General features: G+C 45.1%; 1 protein-coding gene across 4 annotated transcripts in view; it reads right to left on the bottom strand.

Moving 5' to 3' along the window:
* Positions 1–6500: 6500 nt before the first annotated feature.
* Positions 6501–25386, bottom strand: part of RUNX2 (runt related transcription factor 2) — a 120961-nt gene continuing 102075 nt past the window's right edge. For 2 of the 4 annotated variants that reach the window (XM_023762292.1, XM_023762295.1), the window contains 2 exons: positions 12505–12570; positions 6501–10764 (listed from right to left, as the gene is read on the bottom strand). In XM_023762292.1, coding sequence (XP_023618060.1) covers positions 10286–10764; positions 12505–12570 — 545 coding nt within the window. In that variant the 3' untranslated portion in view covers positions 6501–10285. Of the gene's footprint in view, positions 10765–12504; positions 12574–25386 lie in introns of all 4 variants that reach the window. The other 2 variants (XM_023762294.1, XM_023762293.1) reach the window with 2 other exon arrangements.

Below are 25386 nucleotides of genomic sequence, written 5' to 3'. Positions count from 1 at the left end.
CCGCTTGCTAGGCACGTTCACTGCTCATTAACTCATTTACTTCTCATCACCTCCATTCCGTAGATGATAAAGGAGATTGTCTCAAGGCTCAGCTTAGGAACATAATGTTTGGAATCAGGCAGATCTAGGCTTGAGTCTTAATAGCTGAGTAACCTTGGGCAAGCCTGAACCTCAGTGTCCTCATCAGTAAAATGGAGGTAAAACCAGTCCTAACTTCTCCAGCGGTTGCTGGGAAGATTGAGATAAGCCACGTGAGATATTAAGCAAAGTGCCAGGCCCAAAGTCAAGTGTGCAATACAAATTAAATATTATTAAATATGATTATTTGATCATGCCAGCTGTACCCAACAGGACTTTTCCCCCACAAGGGCATTAAAACGGCCTTCAGAGCCATCCTACGGGGAAAGCAGGACAATCACCTTTGATCCCCATTTCTTTCTCCCCAGGATGCTCCTACCTGTGAGATCAAGACCAAGGGAACTTCAAGGACAGCTATGGAGGAAGAAAAGAGGGAGGCAAGGTAGCTAGCATGCCCTGTGCCCTGCAGGGAAGGGAGTGATGATTGGGGAGAGAATTAGGAGGGTTTAGCAGGATGGTGTGAAGAGGAAAGGAAACAAGGGGCCTGTGTTGGAACTGACTACTGACCTGAACCTCTCCCCCTGCTCCCAACATCCCTCCCCTCTCTCACTCACTCCCCTGCAGGCCTGAGGAGCAAGCGCAGGCCAAGAGACACTGTGTCAGAGAGCCAGTGTGTGTGGCCCTTCCCACCGGGCCCCCTGCTTTCTGGGAGGCGACTCTGGCAGCATTATGGGGTGGCAGGAGCCCGGACCATGGCCGCTGCTCTGGTCACCTGGCCCCACAGAGCCCACGGCGCTCTGGCAGCTGCCTGGGACAGAAGCTAGGGGTCTTGCCCATGTGGCATATTCTACAACAAAATAATAACTGAGAGATTTGATGGGCTCTGACAGGGGGAAGAAGGGAGTGAAAAAGATGGAACAAAGATGCCATTTTTAAAGTATTGGCTCAGGTTCAAGATTTCACTATTTTTGATGGCGAGGAGCGAGCAAAAAAATCCCTCCTGTTGATGCGTATTTTTCTGCAGTCATCGAAAGCCGAAGGGCGCGGGGCTTCCGACCTGCCCTTGGGGAGCCTGTGAGCAGGGCCTCTCTCTGGAGAAGGAGCAAAGGGCTGGATGGGGAAGGCAGGAGGCTCGCAGGCCCCCAGCGAGCGGCTCCGATGAGGACCGGGTGCCGGAGCACACACTGTGTTTTCAGCTCGGATTCTGTGATCCTCCTGCCAAACAGGGGTTTACAAAGCAAAAACCTCCAGAGAATTCTCATACTTTCTGGCTTATTCTCCTGGTGTTCGCCTTAACAGGAATCAGCTGTTTGCCTTCTCACTTATACAGCATGTTGCCGGGGAGAATTTAGCATCTGGTCTGGCTATTATTAAAAACAAGAACATCCTGCTCTGTTGGGAGAACAGCACCACTGGCAATAAAAGGCCCGAGATCATTTGCATGCAGGAGTCCAGGGATGTGTTTCCTTCAATATCTGCTCGCGCCCTGCCCCCTTCCCCCCCACCCCCGCCACGGCATTCATTTCAAAATTTCCTGATGCATCCATCATTTGCATCGCCGGCTCCCTTTTCTGAAACAAGAGAGACAGGGCGTCCTTTTGCCTTTCCCTGGGAGGCTGGGATCACCAGTCGTTCAAACGCTGGCCCGCTCTGGCAGTGTGATAAAGTTGAACTACCAGAGGATTTTTTTTTTTTTTAATTTTACAACTGCGGAAATGAAAAAGTAAACAAGACTGGGACTGCATCGGTATTTAGGCTCCAGCTTTTTGTTGTTGTTTTTGTCTTTTTCTGTTTTAAGCAAGGGGCCTGAAGGAACCATATAATATGAAAAATCCTGAGAGGTTTTATTAGCCAATAAAAAAAACAAAAAACCTCAGTTCCTATTAACCACTTAACTCCTTGCTAGAGTCTCACACTTGCTTCCTTCTCACCTCCTTCTCTCCCTCTCATGCCCACGACGAAGGAAGGTGGTCCACCAGCCTTTCTCTACACAACCGGAGCTCACAGTGTGTGTTCCAGAAGCTGCGGTTGAGAATCATAGTCAATAATGTTCTCTGCATTTCTCATCTGTGAAGCCACTAGGAAGATGATCGCAATAAGGAGTCTGATTTTTTTTATGCCTCCAAATCCACACACAAAAAAGATTTCTCTCTCTCTCTTTTTTGGGGGGGAGTGGGAGGAGGTAATCCTCACCCAAGGATATTTTTTCCCATTGATTTTAGAGAGAAGGGGAGAGACAGAGAAAGAGAAACATCCGATGTGACATTAATTGGTTGCCTCCCACACTGGCCTGGACCCAGCTACGTGCCCTTGACTGGAATCGAACCTGGGATCCTTCAATCCGAAGGCCAACACTCTATCCACTGAGCCAACCGGCCAGGGCCAAGAAGACTTTTTAAACACACTGCCTAAAAGGAGGAAAGGCACCGTGGCTTTCAAGATTGAAATATAAAGTGGCTGTTAGAGAAGACAGAATCAGGCTGAGGCATCGCTGGAATATGTAAAGATGGCTCCTCTCATTCAGGGGCAGAAGAATAAAGAGAGACTCAGAGAGAAATTGAAAGTGAAACTGGTCCGATTGGCTGAACGGTCTGGGATGGATGGAGTTACAAAAAAATAAATGACCCAATTTAAAAAGGAAAGGATGTCAAAGGAGATTTAGGTCATGGTTATTCGTTCCCACACCATTAGGCATGTCACATGAGTATGCTGTTCGCTCTTTGCTGTTTTTAAATAATAAATTTGCACAGTGATATCAATTCATCACCCCATTGTGTGTTAGGAGTTGCTGGTACCTTCCTCTCTCAAAAACCCCCTAGCGCTCTGCCGCCGGCTCCTGTGTCTCCCAGTTCCCCGGAGCCTGTGCTGTAATCCCACTTCCGTTCTCCACACCCGCTCATCCGGCACCGCTGGCTCCCAGGAGAAATGTCCCAAGGCCTGAAGTGTACAGGCCACACGAGGCCTGGCTGCAATTCTGTGTCCTGTCTCTTGTTATGGAGACAAGAGTACGTCTTGAGAGGCTTTTGTGGAAGAATTTTAGCATTTTGCTATATGGCCTTGATTTCTTTAGGAGAATGACAGGTGGGGGGGATTCTTTCTGTTGGTTCTGGGGTGGGACAGAATGACCTGGGATGAAGATAGCAATCCAGGAGTTATGTATGCAATGCTCAGACAGAAAGCAGGTTTTCCAGAAAACCCCACAGAGTGGCCAGACATTGCTGCACCAAGATTATAAGACCAAGAATTAAAATAAGTTTTAGTAAAGGTTCAGTGGGTTCCCAAAAACTTGGTCCTTGGCTTTTCCAACTGCTTGAGCATGTCTGAACAGCAGGGCTGGTTGAATCATAGAAAGCTTTTGAATAAAAGTTTTATAAAAACTAGTAATAACCCTTCTTAAATGTCAGCTTCACCATGCTCCCGGCATTTGGGGGGCACCCAGTGTCCCTGGTCCCCTCTAAATAAACTATTTGAAGAGGGGTAATTGCTTCTTTACCATGTGTGGGGTGAAGGTGGTGCTCTTCATTTGCAGGAATAACAGACACCGAAGGCAAATGAATGCTGTATCAAGAGGCATGTGTGTGTGCACCGTGAGCTTCATCTTCCCCTGAGTGTCTGCTAGGGTGCCTCCTTCCATCCTCCACCCTCCTGCCTCCTTTAGGGCATGTAGACACATGCGCGCGCGCGCACGCGCGCGCGCGCACACACACACACACACACACACACCTTGTATGTATTACCCTTAGCACCTGCAGTGGAGCCTTTTCTTTGCTGAATTTTAATTCATAACATTTCTAAAAACTTCAATTCCAAGCTCTCCTGACTGAGTAGCTACCGATGGAAGAGCCCTGGGAAGTCACAGAGTGCACAGAAAGAGTAGCCAGGAGGAGGGGATGCCTAGGCCTTTGCTCAGAGCTCCTAATTTAAACAGAGAGCATCAGCTGTCCCTGCACTGGCTCCTACATGGCCATCCTTAAGCACCTTCTCCAGGCCCGAGGAGAGAGCCAAGGAAGGAAGAGCAGAGATGGGTGGGAAACAAACTAGAGTAGCCGGTGTACGTAGACCTGGTGTGCAGGCCAGCTGTCTCGACACCTGCACAGTCTCTGCACCAGGCCTGGGCAGCTCTCCCCACAGGCATCCTTCCCGCCCCTCCGTGCTGACTGTAGGGCAAATGTATGAGTTGGCCTGTGATCTCACAGGTCTTGGCAGTCAGTTGAGTTGTCCCCAGACAGACATAGTGACTATGATAGTCTTATCATAAGCCTCCAACCTTTTTTGATGCTCCCAAACCATTGTTTCCTACGACTAGTCTCTAAAATGATTTTCAAATAATTGGGACACAGAGACCAGCTGACTGGCTGCCTGTTTACCTAACAATCTAGGTGGGGTTGTTTGCTTAAATCGGACACCCGTGCCTATTTCTGCTGCGGCTCTTCAATGTGTCGTGATTGTGAATCACCGGTTCCCACAGGGAATGAGAAATGAGCCCACGGAGCTCCCCAGGCCCTGCTCTCAGCCTGTGAATGAGGGCTCCCCCACCTCCTCCCTTGCCTTTTCAGGCCATTTTCAAATCCCATAAATATAAACACGTGGCTCTTCAGCCGCATCTGTAGATAATAACTTCAGGGGGCTTCCTGTTTACATGGCGATACCCATTTCCCAGCCAAATAAACTCTGGGACAGAGAGCTGAGGTGTTTATGGGGCCATCTCGGCTGGGATTGAGTTAACAGGAAACACCCACTCTGGGAGAAATGTCTGATGATTAAATATTTGGGGGGCAGGGGGCACAAGGGGTCAAAAACACTGCAGAAATTGCTTTCTTCTCCCGCCTGTCGTTTCCCGTAAGAAACAGAAGCAGCCGTGATAAACATGGCCAAGCGTCCAGGCCTAACAAAGCCCACAGCTGTGCTGATCGTGGCTGTACCGTGCAATGCAGAGAGGAGGAGGGACGGGGTCGGCAAGGCCAGGAGCCTCCCGCGCAGCACACCCAAACCTTAGGGTGCCAGCAGGAGATGGGCTGGAACAGGCTGATGTACCCCCACCACTGGGAAGCTCCTCCGTCTTCTCCCTGGCCCTGGCTGTAATGTTTCAATGAGCAATGTTTCCGCACACCAGACCGGTCAGTAAGCCTAGCCTGAGAATTTAGAGAGAGCCTCTAGCCCAGAGGTTCTCAATTGGGGGGGAGGAGGGGGGGTAGGGAAGAGTTGTTCTTCCCAGGGGACATCTGGCGATGTCTGGGGACATTTTTCTTTGTCAGGACTGGGGCCGTGCCACTGGCATCTAGTGGGTGAAAGCCAGGGCTGCTGCTGAACCCCCAGTGCGCAGGGCCCCATTCCCTCCATACACACCGAAGCACCACCCAGCCGGAAACGTCCCTAGTGCCATGGCCTAGCCCAGCGCCTTTCCATAAACCAAGAACCTGAGCCCCAGAGGAGACCCAGCTGGAGCGGGAGAGAACACCACTGTGCCCACCTCCCATGCGACGCCTTCTAAGGTCACACAGATGTTTAATTTAAAAGGATAAATAAGTATACATCCTCAGAGAGTTGCAAACAAGTTCCCTGGCCTAAGTCCACTCAAGTGCTTTTAGGATGTCTCTTAGTCTCAGAAATGAGCTGTTTCCACGGTTTCTCAGAAAACAGGGCCCGAGGGCGAAGAGTGAGCAGATCTTCAGGAGGCCTCTAACCAGAGCGTGGCGTGTGCCACTGGCCAGCTCTTGAGCTCCTCTACACTAGTTTCCTGGTCCCCGTTTTAGAACTGTGGTCAGCCAAGGCCTACAGACAGCACAGACGTAGAAAAAGCCACCACTCTACCCAGGCCCTCAGCCTCGTCACCGGGGAGGGACTTACCAAAAACAAAGGCCCAGAAAAAAAAAATCTGAAAACTATAGTTATGCTCACGAGTAGAATTTTTCTGAGGCTAGAGCTCTCCAGGCCAAAATCCTTTCTCACTTATCCTTGGGCTTCGGTTGACTGTCTTTTTAAGAACCCAAAAGAGATGTGGGAAGGCACGCAGATGACCCACTGTGGCTGGGCAGCCTGTGATCTGACTACAGGCAGGGGTGTACTTGCTGGCCCGTTCACGTGCTCAGAGATTAGAATCATGGAACCATCGAGGCTTCTGTCTTTACACGCTGACCCGTCCATAGTTGGCCAAAGGGGTGAGCATTCTTTCCTTCAGACACAGGCTGATAAGGAAGTGAATTCGCTGCTAGATTCTTCGCCCACCCCTCTTCAGGAGGAGGGCAGGAACCCAGCGCTTACCAAGGTGTTTTTTTTCCCCTCTCATCAGTAACACAGGCTCTCTGCGCTCATGCAGCCCTGGCAAGGCCTATGACCAGTAAGTGCCCAGGTGTAGGCAGGAGCAGGCGTGAGACTAGAGAAGAAACCGCAGATGAGAAAAGACCCAATGTACACACATAACAAAACCAAAAAAAAGCCATTTTATTGAAAATTAAATTCAAACTTCAAATTAATATTACAATCATGAGAAAAATGCCAAATAATTCAATTTACAGTTGCAACATACAATACAAATAGTCCCTTTGAAGTTCAGAGTAAACTCGTCCACAATCGTGACCTGTGGCACAAAGCAGAATTTGTACAATATGTGCATGGGAAGCAAATCTTGGGCAATAGCGATTGGAAAAAAAATAAAAATGAAAAGCTTGTATTTACACAAAATGCTACACATATTTTTGTTCCACAGAAATCTAAGAATGGTAAAGCATATCCAAAAAAAATGGAATTTTATTCAGAATACCTAAGAAATTACTGTAAGTTATGGTTTTGGCTGATATAGTTCAAAGTACTGCAGTAAAAAGCGAACAGTTATTTGTAAACATGAAGTAAACAAACATCTAAAAAATCCTCACATAGAAAATATTTTTTAAAGGCATTATCTTTTTTTTTTTAAGAATAACAAATCAAGGTTTGGAAGAGCCGTCCTTTATTTTATTTGTCCTCGTTCTTTCGGATATCATCGATATTTTTGCTAAAGCTTTGTGTTTCCATGTATTACCCTGGACTCTGAGTCAGTCCCTTTCCTGGGAATGGAGGGAGCTCTCTAAGCCAGCAAGCAAAACCCTTCTCCCCTCTGAATTTGCAATGGATGGTCCCTGATCGTGGGATTTCTCTGCTCATTTTTTGAAAGGCTCTGGCGGGGGTAAGACAGTCTGAAGAGCAAACAATAGCTAATCTGTCGCGTCTCCCAGTTCCAGGCTGGATGTGATTTCACAATCTAAAGCCAAAGCTGTGGTGCCTGCTCTGGAGCTCTGACAGGTTACACTGGGGACAGAGGAGCGGCTGTGGGCCACGCTGGGAACGCCAGCAACCTGTGTGCTCTTTCAACCTGAAGGAAACAGAGTGTTGGCTCGTGCGTGGTGCCAGAGCAGCAGTAAGGCTGTGCTTTGGTCTTGAAATCACCAATCATACTCGTGACCCAGTGCAAATGAAGGGTTCATTAAAAAAAAAAAAAAGGTAAAAGAAAAATTTAACTCCCAGGCCAAAAAAAAAGGGCAGAATTTGATCTAAAAATGTAAATTACCCCATTGGAGTGGTTGGAGTGAGGGTGGAAGGATGACGTGCTTGAATGTTTCCCACGGAAGAAAAAAAAAAGTTTAAGTGTTCCTGGGTTGCTGCCTGCAGCCACTATAATAGCATTTCAACACAAAAGCATCCCTAAGGTCACTTGGTATGTGTACTGTAAACTTAAAAAAGCCCTTTTTACATTAGAAACTAACGTACAAATATAGTACCTTTTTTTTTATTAAATAGGGTACAGCTGGCACTGGCGGTAACATTTTTATGTCAATTAATTAAAGTTGAAATGTGTAACCAGACACTGGCTTCTTTAAGTGCTGCTGAAACAAACATACACATTTTACACTTACAAATAAATGGACAGTGGCGTGCTTCAAGCTACCACACACAAACAATAAATAGTATCAGTTACTACTTCCATCTTCCTTAAGTAATAGAAAAGTGGCTTCTTGATCTAAGCATACTTGGTATACAACCTTTAGAAGGCAACGTGTTTTGTTTTGGTTTGGTTTCCCCTCAATTTTTATAAGGAGGAATCGGGATGAACTCCAAGGGGGACTCCCAGGCGCGAGGCACAGGTCCCACAGCCCGGTAAGCTGTCCTGCAACACTGGGCGGCTTAGAAAGGTGGGCTTGAGAGTCACTAGAGAGAGCAAGGGGCCCCTGGGGGCTGGAGGCAAACCTCTACCCAGTTCTGCCAACAGGGGCACAGAATTCAAACGAGGGGGCCCTGCCCTGTGGGGGAGGAGGGCGGGGATTGGCCTGGTGGTGTCATGACATGGTCCTGGCTTGGATTATTAAGGATTCACACTTGAGAATTCGCCATGTGGCTGCCAGGAGAGGTCAAAGTGCATCCTACAGGAGGGCTTTTGCTCAAGTTCATAGACAGTAGTAGACACCAGACTCCACATAGTTTTGCCTTCCCTTTACCCTCCGCTGTGAGAAATCCGAATGTCTGAGATTGTATGTGGGGCCCTGAAGGCTGGTATGTTCTCTCAGATCGGCCCTGTGCTGGAACTGGCCTGCTGCTTCAGAGGACCCTGCTCCCATAAGGCAATGGCTTAATTCTGTTCCTTTAAATGCAAATTCTGTGGAGAGGTGCCAGGGGCTCCCCTGACCTACTGCTTGGTAAGGCGGGTGCGCTGGGGAGCGCTGGTGCAGATCTGCGTTCCTGTGCTGTGTGTATCATTACTGCTCCCTTAGCCACAGGTGTGGCCGTAGGCTCACTGCATCTTCACTATGCAGCCTGGCGATTTAGAGTTCTGCTAGGAAACCACAGAACGTTTTCTGCAGTTCAAGGACTCTTTGTGCTTGTCTTTTTTTTTTTTTTAATATGACAAGAGTCATCGCTATTTGAAATAAATGAGAAAACCACATCACTCCAGCATTTCATGCTGATAAAGGGCAACCTAAGTGATAAAGGGCTGAGAGTTGTCTTTTAAAATCCCTAATTATTGCTTTAAAAGGCAAAGCTGTGTCAGAGGCAATCAAAGGTCTGAAAGAACTAAACAGAACATTTCCTTCATACATCACAAAAACAAGCTACATCTAAAATATTTGGAGATGGAAGTATTTTTAAAAATCACATTGTGCCCGGAATGAACTGAAATTGCTTAGCAATATTTCAGGTATGGCTCTAGCCCCGAAGAAATTTGTTATTTAATAAAGAGCACTTTTAGAGACCGAAGTCAACACATCAATACACTAAGAAATGTTTCAAGGGTCCAAATGTCATTAAATAATTATAAATATATCTTTAAAGTTATATGACCATTCACTTAGCAAGTTACCTCAGATTTTACACATATTCATAATTTAAAAAAAAAAACAATAACACACAGCCAACACAAACACTATCTATATCATTATGGCTATAATAAGGTATTGCCATTTTCAGTTTTGCATAAAAGGAAGAGAGGGGTTTCAGGATGGTATTTCTTTTTGGTTAAATGGGAAAAGGGGAGGAAAAAGTACAAAAAAGTAAAATAAAATAACCTTTCCTGATCAGTATTTTTGAAGTCACTTTCTTAAAGTAGGAAAAAAAGAAAAGAAAAAAAACTGAACCGACCAGTTCAAAGGGGTACTTGCAGCAAGTCTGAAGGCCAGGGTGGGAACAGTTACACTGCCATGGAAGCATCCATGCTGCCTCCTTCCCTTTGCGTGCACCGCAACTGGCTCTGCCAGTGGGTCTGCAGGTGCACGGGCCCCACGCAGCTGCGCCCGTGAGGACGTGTGGTTTGAGCAGAGAGGAAGCGCTTTGCTCTTCTTCCTCCTGAACCTGGAGTCCACCTCTCTGAATCGGCATATGAACAGTTTATTGATAACAGACCAAACAACAGCGACAAAAATACCTTTTTTCTTTTGTTTGTAAAAGTGTGTGTGTGTGTGTGTGTGTGTGTGTGTGTGGTGTGTTTCTATTTAAAGAAAAAATAGATCAAAAACAACCTGAAACCTGATTATGATTGTCTCTCTCGGGCCTTTTGCTTCTCAACAGCTACCCTCTTACGGTTGCAAGAGCATGACCGAGTGAGTGAAAAATCTTCTAAGAAATAGGCACTTTGTAGATAGCTGATCGATATACATATATACGCACTCTCTCTATATATATGTATATATTGAGACATTTGGGATGTGGCTCCCAGATACCGCTGGGCCACGGCTGAGGAATTTCAATATGGTCGCCAAACGGATTCATCCATTCTGCCACTAGAATTCAAGACAGTTGGGGAACTGCTGTGGCTTCCATCAGCGTCAACACCATCATTCTGGTTAGGCAAATTGGGGTTTAATAGCGTGCTGCCATTCGAGGTGGTGGTGCATGGCGGGAGCATTCTGGAGGGAGAGCGGTCTCCCCCCGGCACCATGGGGAACTGATAGGATCCTGACGAAGTGCCATAGTAGAGATATGGAGTGCTGCTGGCCTGGAAGGGTCCGCTCTGGCTTTGGGAAGAGCCGGGGTAGGGTGGTGGCAGGTAGGTGTGGTAGTGGGTGGTGGCGGACATACCGAGGGACATGCCTGAGGTGACTGGCGGGGTGTAAGTAAAGGTGGCTGGATAGTGCATTCGTGGGTTGGAGAAGCGGCTCTCAGTGAGGGATGAAATGCTTGGGAACTGCCTGGGGTCTGAAAAAGGGCCCAGTTCTGAAGCACCTAAAAATTACAACAGAAGATGGGGGAAAAAATCTGTAAATATCAATTAAAATAATGAAAGAATTTTTTACAAGAAAAAAGAAAACTTTAGCTTTCCCCACAGGAACAGCAAGCCACAAACAGACCTTCAAATGCACAGGTCCCTGCAGTCTTTTTTTTTTCCTCCCCCCCTTAGCGGCATTTTGTCCTTAAGCTCCTCACCCCCAGAGAACATCAAAGGGCTTTAAAAACCCAAACGTGTGCTAGGTCCTAGGTGTAAACCAACCCAACACTCATCATATAGATTCACTCACCAGACTTTCACACTGAATCTTCATTGATTGTTTTCTCTCTGTTTGTTTCTCGTTGCACCTCACATATTTGAAAGTGACATTTTTTTACTAAGGCATAAGAGCTTCATTTTCTCAACCAAATGGAAAGGAATTCCAAAACCATCAGTTTTGCTATTGGTACTCTTGGCCCCCCTTCATCAATGAAGGGACTTTAAAAAGATACCCTAACATGTTCCTATCACTTCTTTTCAACTTGTGAAATGATTTAAAATCTTCTTTATCTTAGAAACAGATTTCAAAAATCAAACCAGACTGCAATCAAAGAAGATTTCAATGTATTCTGAACTAAATTATCGGGGGATATATAAGGAGGGTCTAGCCCTTAGGAATTCCCCCGAGGGTCATAAACAAAATGAGTAGCTTTAAAAAGGGGGCTTATGCCTGACCATAGGTTGAGCATCGACCTATGAACCAATTCCTGGTCAGGGTGCATGCCTGAGTTGCAGGCTCGATCCCCAGTAGGGGGCATGCAGGAAGGAGCCAATCAATGATTCTCATCACTGATGTTTCTATCTCTCTCACCCTCTCCCTTCCTCTCTGAAATTAATAAAAACATATTAACAATTAAAAAATGAAAATAAGTAAAAGGAGGGCTTAGTACCCAGAAATCATTGCATTTCAAGCCTCGATAGTAGACATAGGACTGATTTAGGCCAGGTGCTGACAGTAGTTTTTGTGAAAGGCTGTCTGGGTAGGGGCCCCGTGAGGAGGGCACGTCACCATCCATGTAGCAGGCCCCCGTACCACATCCTACAGAATTCGCTTCAGGCCACTCTGAACAGGTAACAGGGAGACAAAGATGGTTTCCCCTGAAATGCGCAGTCCCTTAGCTGCTAAAACCAACAGTGTGCTTCCTTAACTGATGTTTCTGGTACTGAGCATATGAAACCACAGTTATAAACCACTTCATGTGGAAATCAGTTTTCAAAGATCGGGTTATGATTTTCTAAAATTGACAGAATTGTGACAAGCCCTTTTATGATACCAGTGTTCTTAAGGTTTTGACCGCATCTGAAATCTTCCAATTCTTTGAATCTCGTGTATTTGCTTTTCTGATAGCTGTGCTCTATCAGGGGAAGCACCTGGGAACCCGTGAAGCCTTGGGGAGTAGGTACTTCTTCAGCCCCATTTTTATTTAGCACTTGTTCTTAGATGCTCCAATACTTGTTGAGTGAATAACTCTAATACTTTTCTTTCAAGGTGCTGAGTGAGGGTTGTTCATTTTTGTTAAAGTGCACACTGCCTGTGACCTTCATAAAATGCCAGGACTTTGTGCCACGGTGTGCATTTGTAATAAAAACGTGACTGTTAAAAGCCATATGTCGTTAACAAAAGTCTTTCTCACCAATCCGACAGTAGCCATCAGACAGCCCACCCGGCCCAGCCCAGCAATGGTTAAAAGTCTCACCTGCCTGGCTCTTCTTACTGAGAGGGGAAGGCCAGAGGCAGAAGTCAGAGGTGGCAGTGTCATCATCTGTAAAACGAGGGGGATGAGCTCTAAGTTCCCTTCCATCTACGCCGCGAACTCCAAGACAGAAGGAGAAGCAACAGCCGTAAAGGAGCGGGAGGCAGGGAAGTTCCCACCCCCTCATTAGTACTTTCCCGGAATCCGCAGGCCCCAGAAGCAGAGGGTAGAAAGCTAGTGAGCAGCTTCTAATACCAGAAGCAAACACTTTCAAGATGACAAACCAAAACTAACACCGTCTGGGCAGCTACCCTCTGCTTTTTATAAATTCTTCCATCCTCCACCGGCCTCTACCTAAGCCCTCCCCAATACGAAATTCTGACAAGCTCAAGCTGAAACACGGAGAAGTAGCGATTATGACAGAATCGCAAACGGGAGCAGAGGAGATGGACCGTCTCCCCGCCCTGCGCTCATGAATGCCGTGCAGGAGACAGGCACACCGCGAGGCCACAGATGTTCCTCGGCCCCCTTTCCCTGCGGAGCATCTAGGTGAACTTGAGTTGGCAGAGCTAATAGTTACAGGAGGGCCACTTCTGTACACATTAAGCTCAATGCCCGGATCATGTGAAAGAAACCAGAATAATGTGAGCAATTTCCAACAGAAGTCACACTTAAAACATCAACGTCTGCCCCCCACCCCCCGGCCCAGAGGCAGAGAGCTCACACAGAGAGGCTTGCCAACGTAAAAAACTGCTTCTCGTGGGCATCTGTACTTAAAATGTACTGTAGTCATAATTAAAATTCCATGTGGTTTCCCTTGTTTTGATGCAGAAGCCTTATTAAAACCCTTTATGTGGGGCCCGCCAGTAAACTCCAATATGGGTTTGAATTTATCCCTCCACCTTTTCTATTTTACCTGATACATTTTGCTGATGTTTTTATTATCCGTAGCATGCCAGGATCGCTGCACTTTTTCACTTTATGGATGCCAGCTAATGCAAATTGACATTCATTTTTCAATTAATGAGCTCTGGTTGTGGTTTATAGGAAACAATGCAACAAATTTCTGCTAGGTTTACAGAATTTTGACCAATCATTTTTGGTCCCTGGAGACTGTCAGGTTTTGAGCAGTAACTCCTTCTGGGCAGAGAGAGCTAATGCGAACATTAAATAAATTACACGGTAATTTTTATAACTTACAAAAACTAGAACTTTCTGGAAGTTGCTTAGTCATTTTGTGTTTACAAGAAATGTTTCTGAAACATACTGCAATGTGTTCTGTATGAAGAACACAGTATCATATGAGATCTCTTACATCAGCGATTTTCACCCAGTATGCCGCAAGAATTTTTAGAATATGCAATACCTGACTATTTAGTCAGGGGCACTGACCTTTTTTCTGTGATTCTGTCAAAAAAATGACAACAGCCAACATAGCAATAGCTGTCTGGTGTTTATGAATCAAAATCATACTTATTTTCTTTTGTCAGATCAGCAAAAAATATACTTTTGGTGTGCCACAGAATTTTAGTAATTAGTTTATGTGTGCCATGAGATGAAAAAGGTTGAAAATTGCTGCCTTATAATAATCTATGATGGGGCGATGTTAACAACATAAACCCTTTCCTCATCTTCAATTTATTTATAATAATCATTGCAGGAGTAAATGATGTAATATGTTTTTCTTTCATAGAATAGTGTTCAATCTCTATTCTAATTTCTGTTGTGTATATGAACTCAGGTGTTCTGTTAGACAGCCTTCTTGGGTTATTTTGACACTGTGTCCCGAATTATTCATTCCTGTGTCACTAGCCACATTACAACTACAAATTTTAAAATAGCCCTAGATATTATATCAATGAAAGTAAAGAAAAGATGAATCTATTTTTTAAAAGGGTCAGGATGAAAGCCTGGAGAGTTTGGGATGTACTGTTACCCGAGTCTAATTTTATAAATGTGAGGCCAAGGTTCAGTGACCGCCTCAGTGCTGTGCCTTGTAGCCGCTGAGCTCCCCAGAGAAGTTTAAACTCCTGACTACAACCTACTGATTAAACTAAGCCGGTGCTGCCAGAAGTTACTTGGAGCCCATGATAAACGTGGGACATCTTCCCGATGGGCTGGTTTTACTCCACCTGGAGTCAGGGTAGACCGTACAACAAACATGGATATGATATGGGCTAAATGCAACACCTGGGTGAATTTTTAGACAAACAAAATGTGACTTTGACAAAAAAAAATTTGCACTTGTGAGGCTTTAGTTTAGGCTATGTCTCCAGATCCCCTAAAGCACCCTCTTACCTTCCCCTGCTGGGGAAGAAAAACTCAAATCCCTCATCTACTGAGATAGAAAAACTCAAATCCCTCATCTACTGGGTAGATCCTAATCTAACCCGTTGATAAATAGGAAAGGGAAGGTCCAGAGAAGGGGAGCCATTTATTCTACAAAATCAAGCAGTTTAAGAGAGATTGAGCCACAAACTAGCCAGACCTCTTTGACTTCTAACCTCTTTGCAATCTCATTTGTCCTGAAGGAATCTGGTTGACACAATCACAGATACATATATATTTCCTGCCTTAAAAGTCTATTTGCGTAAGTACATTCGCCTGAAAATAGTTAAGTAGGCTCTTCTGGTGCCTACATATTGGCCCAATGAGAGTTACGGTCTTTGGAATACTATTAAGAACTCTTTTAAGTCCTGTTGTTGATCTAACCTACTCAATAGTGAGCAATTAGTGCGGTTGCTTATGACATAATGTGAATGAGACCAAGGTCAAGGGTTTGATTCCCTAAAGACCTGCTGGCTTCCTACAGATACATTTCATTCCAGACCTGCTATCTGCACCCCTAGCCACAGTCAGACAGCTTGCAAATGAATGTAGCTATCACAAACACAGATGCAAAAACCTTGCTCATTCAAATAGCAGCAGCAGCAAAAGCTTTTCACAACCTCATATACATGGGGAAGAATAGTTTAATATGATGCCCTTGACACACAAATAAAAATAAAATCAATGTTAAAAATAAAAAAATATCTATTTCCCCTTCCTCCGCCCAAGATCTATGGGTAAAAAGGAAATGGCCTCTCTTTACCCAACCAGGTTTCTTGGGTCTTCAAAGCACGAAAGTGTGGTGGAAAAAAGGGAAACCAAGATAAGGGAAGATAAAAGAGAACCTCTGATCTTTAATACTGGTCGCCTGCAACTCCCCACTCAGCATCTTTCACACACTGCTTGTTAATGCCAGCGATCCCGCCCGGGTCACGCTTAACTCGTAACTGCAGAGTGGGCTGTTGAGGGCAGAGATCTGTAGAACCCTTGTTTATCTCCCCTTCACTGCTCAATAACAACAATACTTGATGTGCCCAAGCCTTTTCCTAGTACTTTAGCATACATATGACACATTTAGGCCCTCAATAAATAATGGTTGGTTGAAAATGAGCAAGGAGATCTCTAGAATGAAAGGAAGTAGTAGTATTTTTTTTAAAAGAATAACAGACTGGGTACTCGCCATTAGAGGCTGTCAGCTAGGAAACACTGTGCCGTGTCTCGTGCCCCGTAAACAGTGGAATTACACATCCCAGCTGAGGAGGAAGGTCGGGCCGAGGAAAAGAAAAAGGGGCCTCAATCCAGGTGGGACATCCGTCAGCATATTTAGAATTGTCTGCCCTGCTTCTTTAACGCAAGGGTACAAATGTGCATCATGAAAAGCCATCATACTTCTCAGCAGTGAGGTGTGAACTTCCAAGCTTCATTGGGGCCTTTTAAGTGATAGGAGTTATTGCTCCAACAAATCTCACATAAAGTCCAAGGACTTTTTATGAACCCCCTCGCGGTGTTCTTCCTACTGGAACATATAATACACAAGCTCTCTCGGGCTGCTCTCCTCTAAGAATCTTCTTCCCCCTCTACAACCTTTTGGCGGCCCCCTCCACAACTGCTCTATTATATGATTTCCTATTTCACTCCCGTTCCAATAGCATTTAGTTTCCATATCATTCTTTTGGGCTCTTAGTCAATACTTTACTGAATTATTAGCTGTTTCGTAGCCTGTTCTCTCCAACTGTAAAGTAAGCTTTGGATGGTCAAGGTCATGATTTATTTTCCCCTCCTATCCCTCAGAATCTTCAATACTCAAAGAGCTTACCCTTTTTTTTTTTAATTTGGTGTATGAGTGGAGGGATAAACAAATGAATAAGTGAATTAGAGATCAGGAACTCTGTATGATAACTGGTATATTTTTGACACATTAAAAAAATTAATATAGTAAGAATTAAGCAATGCTGGCATCCAACCTGAAACGTAATCTGAATCCCATTCCACCCATAAAATTCTCTCTAAAGAGTGTTCAAAGCTCTTCCCAGGCATCACTACGTCACCTGACCTCATGTTTCACACAGGCGTCCGCACATGGCAGTTGCCACTGGTGAACAGACAGATGCCTCTGTTTTGTCACCGGTGTTGTCCCCAGTCTCCTTAGAGACTGTATCTGTGTGTAAGTCTACACTGAGGAGCCGTGGGGAGAAGACATGAAGGAGGACGGGGGCCATGTGTGTCCGGCCCACAGGCAAGTTAGTGAGCACACTCGCCCTAGGGCCCCAGGGTAACCGCTGCCCCTGCAGTCCTGTTATTTAATGTTTGGAGTAGGAGGTAAAGGTAACCGAGGGTGAAGCTCACGTGCTGCGTGAATTTCTAGACTAATACATAGAGCTGGTGTGTCAGAGTTGTCAGGGATTATAGATGGCCTTTGTAGATGAAGAAACGGAGATACGGCGGGTCTGAGGGGCATCACAAGATCAAAACATGATTCTACCCAGGTGGGAGCCTTCTACTCCACCTCTGCTGCTGCCCACAGCGTGACGGGGGAAGGGTGGAGGAGCAGCTCCCTGGCTTTCCTTAGATCTGCATTTGTGAAAACACACCTGGGAGGGGAGCATCTTCCACTTACGCTACCTTTCCAGGTGGCAGAGCCTTAAAACCAGAGGGTGTCACCCCCAACCAGCCCAGGCCAGCCACTTCTCACAGGCATGACTCAGCAACTCCGTCAAAAATAAAGAGGAGGCTATTGGCGTATTCAGAGTCCCCTGTCCTCCTTTACGGAGGTCATGTCCCACTACTCCTCAGTGTGAACCCCCTCTTCATGGCAGGCCATGTACTCAGGACGCCCCTGGAGCTGGGTTCATGCTCTCCGCAGACTCCTGCCACCTCTCTTCTCTCTCTCAGACCAAGTAAGCAAGCCCGGTCTTTAGAGCTCACCACTACACAGGGACTTCCCAGCCACACAAATTCTCACCATCTTTTCTTTATCATATGCATATTGAGTATTTAGGATGTAAAGTTTACCTCTCCGTGCATTTTAAGAAGTTGTCACTGGTTTTACATAAGTATTTTCATTTTCCAACTAAAGGAAAGCAAATGAAGAATAAGAACCTCGTGTCCTTTTTGATTCTACCTAGTACACAGCCTGGTGCTGAGAAGAGATGGGTTCTTCCAAAAAAAGTGCTAAACGAATAAATTACTAGCATAGTCTCAAAGCAGGCGACATGACAGAGCAGAAATGCTATGTAAACATTACCCCAAATCAATCTTAGACTATATGTAGACCACTATTTTGCATTTTCTACATTGATGTTTTTAAGGGATTTTACATCGATTTCCTTCATTTCCCTGAATTTGTCTCCTTACACTAAAATGATCAGGTATCTATCACTAAATTAATTTTACTTTTAATTTCAGTAGATAATAACTGGAAAATATATCTTACATGGGAGAAATGTAATGGGTCATGCTGATGGAGAAGAAACCAGCAAAATGAGAATTTGAAATTAATTTTTAAGATAATGAAAGATCAGACTAGCAAACTCCATCGTTTCGCCGTTTTGCAAAAGAGTGGAAAAGCGCCTCAACTATCCAGTATAAATATTTATTTTCCGTGTTGTAATGAATTGTACTTTTCCACTGCATGCTCACAAATTCTGAAAGACCAGCTGATCCCAAGGCTAAGAAAGTATGCTATGCTGAGGGAAAGGGGCGGGGGGAACCCAAAACCTGGCAATTTTCAGAAACTTCCACCATTCCTTAAAGTCACCCAAATTTTGAGGATATTGTTGGAATAATATATTTCCCCTTTGTGAAGGGAAAGGAGGCAGGCGGCAGAAGAGGTGTGAGTGTGTGTGTATGTGTTCAGAGGGAGAGTAAGAGAGGAGGAAGAAACCAAGGTTTGGGGGTGGGGGGAGAAACGGAGGAAAAATGAGAGAGATCTTCTTGCTAGGCCTTGATTAAGAACTTTTTAAAGGCTAGGAAGGGTGGATAGTCTTTGAAACCAGATCCGCTGCAGGAAGGAGGCCAGCACCCAGGACACCGTGTCTTTCAGAAGAGGCCACCCACGGTGCCGCGGCGGTCATATGACTGCTCTGTCACATCCTGAAGCCATTTCCAGCCCATGCACACGTCTGTGCTCCCATTTAGAGAGGATGGGATATATTGGGAACACACATATGGAAACACTTTCAGAGAATCAGTTTCCATGAAATTCATAATGAGCCAAGTGGCTTCAGATGTGGTTGCGTTCCTCCGATTAGCCAGGAAAAAAAAAAAAGAGGAAAAAAGGAAGAAAAAAGGGACAAATCCACCCTTTCAGACCTTATTTCAGTTTCAGAGAAATTAAAAACCACTAATGACTTATGGCTACCAAAACATGGAGCCACAATTAAGAAAGGAGGAACTAGGAAAAGGAGGGAAAGACGTTTAGGAGCAGCAGTCTATCTCTCCTAAAAATAACAGCTTTGACATCAGTAATCTCATCTTCAATCGGGAGGAGGCTCTCCTGTGATGGTATCTGCCTGGAGTGGATGAATTTTCTGACAATCTGGCAGAATGTTGCACGCATGCGCACATTGGCGGGGGCGGGGGGGGGGGGAGGCAATGCGGAGGGAGGCGGAGGCTTGAGGACCGGCTCTTATTTGATAACATATGTGGCCAATTAAGATTATTTTAAAAATTGCAACTAAATGATAAATTGTTCCTAAGTAAATCTTTCAAAAAAGCTCGAATGCAGAAGGGACAGCCTGGTATGTTCCTGTGGCCTGCGCTAGTGGTAACTCAGACTATATTAAAAGCATAAATTTATGAACTGGTTGAGATGTATGTTATATATTAGACACCGCAGCCTAGGTGATAGGAAAGCATGAAATACAGGAAGAGAACAAATGGGGGAGGGTTTTTTAAGAGGGACGTTGAACTGATATTAGTAAGTTAAAACATTGTTTTTATATTACATACAAAACACTGGCATATCAAGGGGTAAAAATTCACATGAATTTTAAGATAAAACCTGAGGCTTGAAAATGCTCACCAGGCGGGAGCTGGGGTTGTCTGGGGTTATGTCAGCAGCCTGGGAGAGCGGGAGCAGGGAAGGAGCCGTGGAGTCCGCTCTGCCTTTGGGGTTCTTCCGTGGAAAAATCTGAGGAGTGCTTCTTTCAAGCTTGGTAGCAAGCCTAAGCCCATTGTTTAGGAATGTTCTGACTCAGGGTTGCTTGATGATGGGCTGGGAACCAGTACTGGCTATTGCTTAACAGACCGGTTTTTGCTTTGCTCCAAGCACAGGGCTCCTGCAGTGCTTTCATATTCACAGTAACCCAGCACTACAGGTTTGCTAAGAGGGAGGAGTGGCTAACCAAACAACTGGGATGCAATGGCCCCCATCTACAGAGGATCTTTATCCAAACACTTTCGTTATAGCGTTAAGTCCCCATCACAGCCTTGTGAGGTAGACAGTGTCACTGGCCCACTGCATAGGGCTCAACGGCCACAGTCTCCTCCACGATGTCAGACTCAGTGCCCTTTTCTGGCAGGTTCTAACAGACCGCCCATGTCTACCTCTGCGGCAATGATGAAAGGGTTCTGGTCACTTCTCAATGACAGCTCTGGAGATGGAGATGGGCTGTGGAATGGGGAGGCTGAGTGCCAGGTATCTGCCATGCCCTGGGGTTCGCAACCTGTCTTTACCACGGATGTTCTGAGTGATCTTAAGCAAATCTTGTAAGGGGCTGGCAAAAGCACACAGAAAATAGCAAACACCTCCATCTCGAAAGGGCATTCCTTGTTACTGGTACTAGCAGAGCCTGAGAAGAAGGAAACTGAAAAGATTGGGTCCAAACGAGAAAAGACAGGAGAATCAGAATCCTGAGATTCCCAATTAGCCCCACACACCCAGTTCCAGGCCCAACCAAACTCTGCCTGCTGCGGCGGGAAAAGGAGCAAACCATCCCCACAGAGGCCACGTCCTACACAGCGTAAATGCGCACGCTGTTTCCTGACGGAGCCTCAATTCTCCACGTCTAAAAGTAGGAACAGATCTGCTCCTTTAAATCTAGCACAAATCCAGTCTCCGACCATCCCTGTGACGGAGTCTAGCACTAATCCTGAGAGGCCCAGGAAAAGGAGGAGTGGATCCAGGCAGCAGCTGCCCCCCAAGGCACTATCACTCAAAACCTGGCAAGCTTGAGGGACAGTTTTCAAATAGAATCCTGCTCCAAAGGCTTAGCACCCTGGTGTGGTCCAACAGCCCTGAGACCATACTGGACCTTAAAGCACGTGATTCAAACCACCCAATGCCCCAAGACCCAGAACTTGAACAAGATTACCAAAATGCTGTTCCGTCTTCTCTAAGTCAGCTAGCTCCAAGAGGTTTGGCTATCCCAGTCCTAACAATCCATATTAATCTAGGATCAAAGCCACAGACTTTAGCCTCCGTACTGTATCCTGCCAGTTCCTATCCTTATCTTTGCCCTCTCTCCCTCTATGGTCAGATGTATCCACTTACCTGCTCCCCAATGTAGGCCTGGGCTGCTCATGCCCTGGGATTGGTTCCTGGCCTGGGAGGAAAATATGAGAGGCTTCCTGGTTTTGACAGAAGGTTGCCTTAGAATCAAGATCCACTTTTGTTTGTGTGATGGCTTATCTGGGTTCCTGAATCCTCAGGATTTCCTTGTTCGTGACTGCCTACCTGTTCTGTGACTGTGTGTCATGCTATTTTTCAGGAATGTGCACATTTCTACATCTCTTATTAGGCACTCAACAAATGTTTGCTGGAACAATAATCTTGCCCCAACTTACCTTTCCATTCTCATTTCTCACTCTACTCCTTCATGAACCTAATAGTCCAGTCAAACTGAACCTTTTTCCGTTTTTTGTGCTCCCACCTTCATGCCTTGGTGATTTGTAGTCTTCCCTCGGCCCTTGAAATTCTAAGCAGCCTTTAAAATAGACTTCACTCTGCTTGAGAGTTTTAGCCCTCAGTCACCTCTCCTTCCTCTGCATTAGTTCTTCATTTGTGTCTCTCATAGGCATGCACACATTACAATCACCTTAGCACGTCTACTAGCCTACAACTTCCTTGACAACAGGAACTCTGTCCTACTCATCTTTAAATGCACTGCAGCCCCTTTCAGAGGGACATACAGGAAGTATTTAAGTGTGTATGTGAGGAAAAAGGATGGGAATCCCTAACTCTGTCTCACCTTCAGCCAACTGCTTTGCCTGACCTACCATCCCTGTTTACCTGGACCGAAAGGGCTCACGTTAATTCCAGATGTACAGCTCTGCTCTGATCACCAGTTCTCTCTCTCTCTCTTTTTAAAATATATTTTTATTGATTTCAGAGAGTAAAGGAGAGAGATAGAAACAACAATGAGAGAAAATCACTGATCGGCTGCCTCCTGAACACACCCCCACTGGGGATCGAGCCCGCAACCCAGGCATGTGCCCCAACTGGGAATCGAACCCTGACCTCCTGGATCATAGGTCGACGCTCAACCACCGAGTCACGCCAGCTGGGCTTGGATGTGTCTCTTATTCTACCCTCTTCCCTGGTTTATTCCTTTATTCTATAAACAAAAACTTTTTCTGGCTTTTTTTTTTTTTCAGTCCCAAGCAAACTATTCTGTCCCACACCAACACGAACCCTTAAGAATAATAATAGAATTTCAAGCCTCAAATTTACATATTGGTTTTTACTTTGTCACTGTTTTTCCCTTCACAAAAAGCCTGTGAGGTAGGCACGACAGGTACCAGCTCATAACGTAGCCAGGTCAAGGAAAGAATGGCTGACTCAAGGGACACAGCCAATGAGTGACAGAGCTGAAATGAAACTGCTGGGTTTCCTAATTTGTGTTCCTTTTCCCCACTAGACTTTCCTCCTTCGCATCTACTACTGTTCATCCTAATAGAAGTTTAGATAGGGAAAAGGATGGTATTTCTTTAACAACAGGGGACATTTCCATTGAATAGGACAGTGATGACTGGCCTGCCTTCTCACACTGGAGGTTAGATCCAGTAACATCAGAAACCAATCTACTACCTTTTAGTGAACTGAAAAAATGACTCACTTTATTTTTCTATCTGGTTAGGATTTAGCCTGAAACCATGTACAAGAGTCTTCGGACTATCCTGACACAATTCTCCTTATGTAACTTCCGCGTCCCAGCGCAGTGTTGTAGTTACTCGTTCCTCTGACAGTTGCAAAGTTTTTCCACTCGAGCCTTGCACACGGAATTAACTCAAAACTTCTGCAAGGAAAATGTCCCTTTCTGAGTTTGATTTGGCATCGATTTCAAAGAACTGTTTGTATATTTTAGAATATGTAGAATTTTCCTTTGATTGAAACCTCTCTTTTAACAATGGACAAGAGATGATTTCTTTTCTGAGTGATTTAAACAAAAACAAACACATCTTAGTTACATAGAGCCTTGTTCTCAAAGTGAGTTTTTTTGAGCGAAATCAAACCCTACAGATTGTTAAGCATTTGGCAAAAGCCTTCAAACAGCCAAAGCCAAATAGTGAACTTTTCCTCATTGAAGGAGATAAATACTAGAGCAAACCTGAAGAAAAAAAAAATAGGACCTTCTTTCACTTTCTACTCTTTTCGGTAACATTCCCCTCTCAATACACACACTCACCCCTTCAGGGGGTTGCATCCTCAACGCTGTTCCCTGGTGCTAGAGTGATAAACTGGCCACAGTGGACATTTTCAACATCTGTTTGTGGCTGCTCCCAGGCTCCTGGTATGTCTCTGGGACATGAAGCCCTGTCTCCCAGTGTAAACAGACACACCTAATTGTGTATAAGGTGTCCGAAAAGAACTACTTGTTTTGATGACCAAAAAAAAAAAAAACTAAACCGAAAAGGGAAGGACTGAGTGTGCTGTGAGACAAGCAGCCAGTAGTAGGTAAGTTCTCTGTTTGCCACAGATCAACCCACGCCCCATTTTCCCAGCCTGAGAATACTGTCCACGGAGCCCACGCCAGGTGTGGACCGAACAGCTGGTGACTGGTCAGGAGAGATGGTGCTGTCACAGATCCAGGCCACCATCTGTGCAGTCTCTTCCTAAAGATTTGATTTTAGGGTGAAGAGAGGAAAGGCACGAAGGAGGAGGAGGAGGTAATTTGGGGGTAGCTTTTTCTTCTTCAGGTGACAATGGCATGTACAGCAATCACAATGACAACAACAAAAATGCCAGCAGCCTATTAGAACTGCAGCAGGAGAAAACGATCCGAGGGCACTGGACTGGCCGTCGGGGCTGTGGGATCTGGTCACCGTGCTGCCCCCAACAAGCAGGGGGATCTTGGTCGGGTCCCTTCCACTCCCTGTCTCACACACTCCTTTGCAGTATAAAATGTCGGAATCTGACTAAATCATCTCCCCAGGTTTCCGGTTCTAAAGTTCTGATTCTGCTACATACAACGACCTTGAGGATTCCCAATACACCTTCGAAAATTCTACTAGAAATACGGTTCCTCTTAAGGACGGTGCCCATTCATTAAAATACAGTAATTATAGTTTCCGAAAAGGAGGTATGTCCACTTCGCAAAATATACCCAGGTTTTCCCTCTAGAGAGAAAATACCAATTAGAACATTTAGATTACCTTTTCCACAGAATAAAAAAAAATAGAATCATTAACAAGAGTTTGAAACAGAGGCCAAAAGAAAATAGAAACACTATTAGCTTTTTCAAAAGGTTTTCATCATTAAGTTTAGCAGTAAAGGGGGCTCAAACTAGCTTTAGACTCACATATTAAATATGAGATATGATGTGATCTACTTATTTGTTCTATATTCTTCTAAACAAACTGTTCTGAGCTGAACTATCTGAAGTTAAAATTAATAACATTTTGTATCAACCTTCCCAACTCTCGTAGGATAGGCTATAGTGTGATGCATAGTTTAAGTAGCTTAAGTCTCCATGCCCTATGTATAACCATATATACTCTGAGGTTTTGAGATTTCATAAATATGTGCACTTTTAACCTCTAGAATAAAACTTTGTTTTGTAAAATTAGGAGGTGGATTTTTTCCACCGTTATTTCTGCTAGAAATTAAGTGAATGTTACCTTATTTGTGGAACTCTGACCTGCATCAAGCAAGAACACTGGCTACTTTATGAGGACTGCTGGGGTTCCGTCCCCGAGTGCAGCCTGGGGAAGATGAATGTGACAAAAGTCCCTCAGAGGATGACACCCACAGGCCGCCCCAGGAGAGTCTGGTTGTGGTATGGAGACTTCCCTGAGAGATCAGAGTGGGGGCTGCAAGGCTTGGGGTGGATCCTTTACTCTCCCTCTCCCCCCAAGTGACCTAGAACAAGTCTCTGAGCCCTAATTTCCTACTAAGAAAACAGGGACTGTAATAATATCTACACTCCAGTGAGCTGTTGTGATGATTCAATGAGATAATGTCTGCGAAAGTGTCTTTAGTGCACTTAGAACACTACCTAAATATCATTATAGATATATAATATAATTATTTATACCAAGTTTTGCTATGCTTTTATTTCCTAGCTCCTTTGGACGTAGTTGTTATCATTCTTCCCATTTTCCTAATTTGTCGGCGGT

The sequence above is a fragment of the Myotis lucifugus genome, unplaced genomic scaffold (genome assembly GCF_000147115.1).
Source record: "Myotis lucifugus unplaced genomic scaffold, Myoluc2.0 scaffold_241, whole genome shotgun sequence".
NCBI lineage: Eukaryota > Metazoa > Chordata > Mammalia > Chiroptera > Vespertilionidae > Myotis > Myotis lucifugus.
The sequence above is the reverse complement of the archived record's forward strand: the minus strand, read 5'-3'. Positions and strand labels throughout refer to the sequence as shown.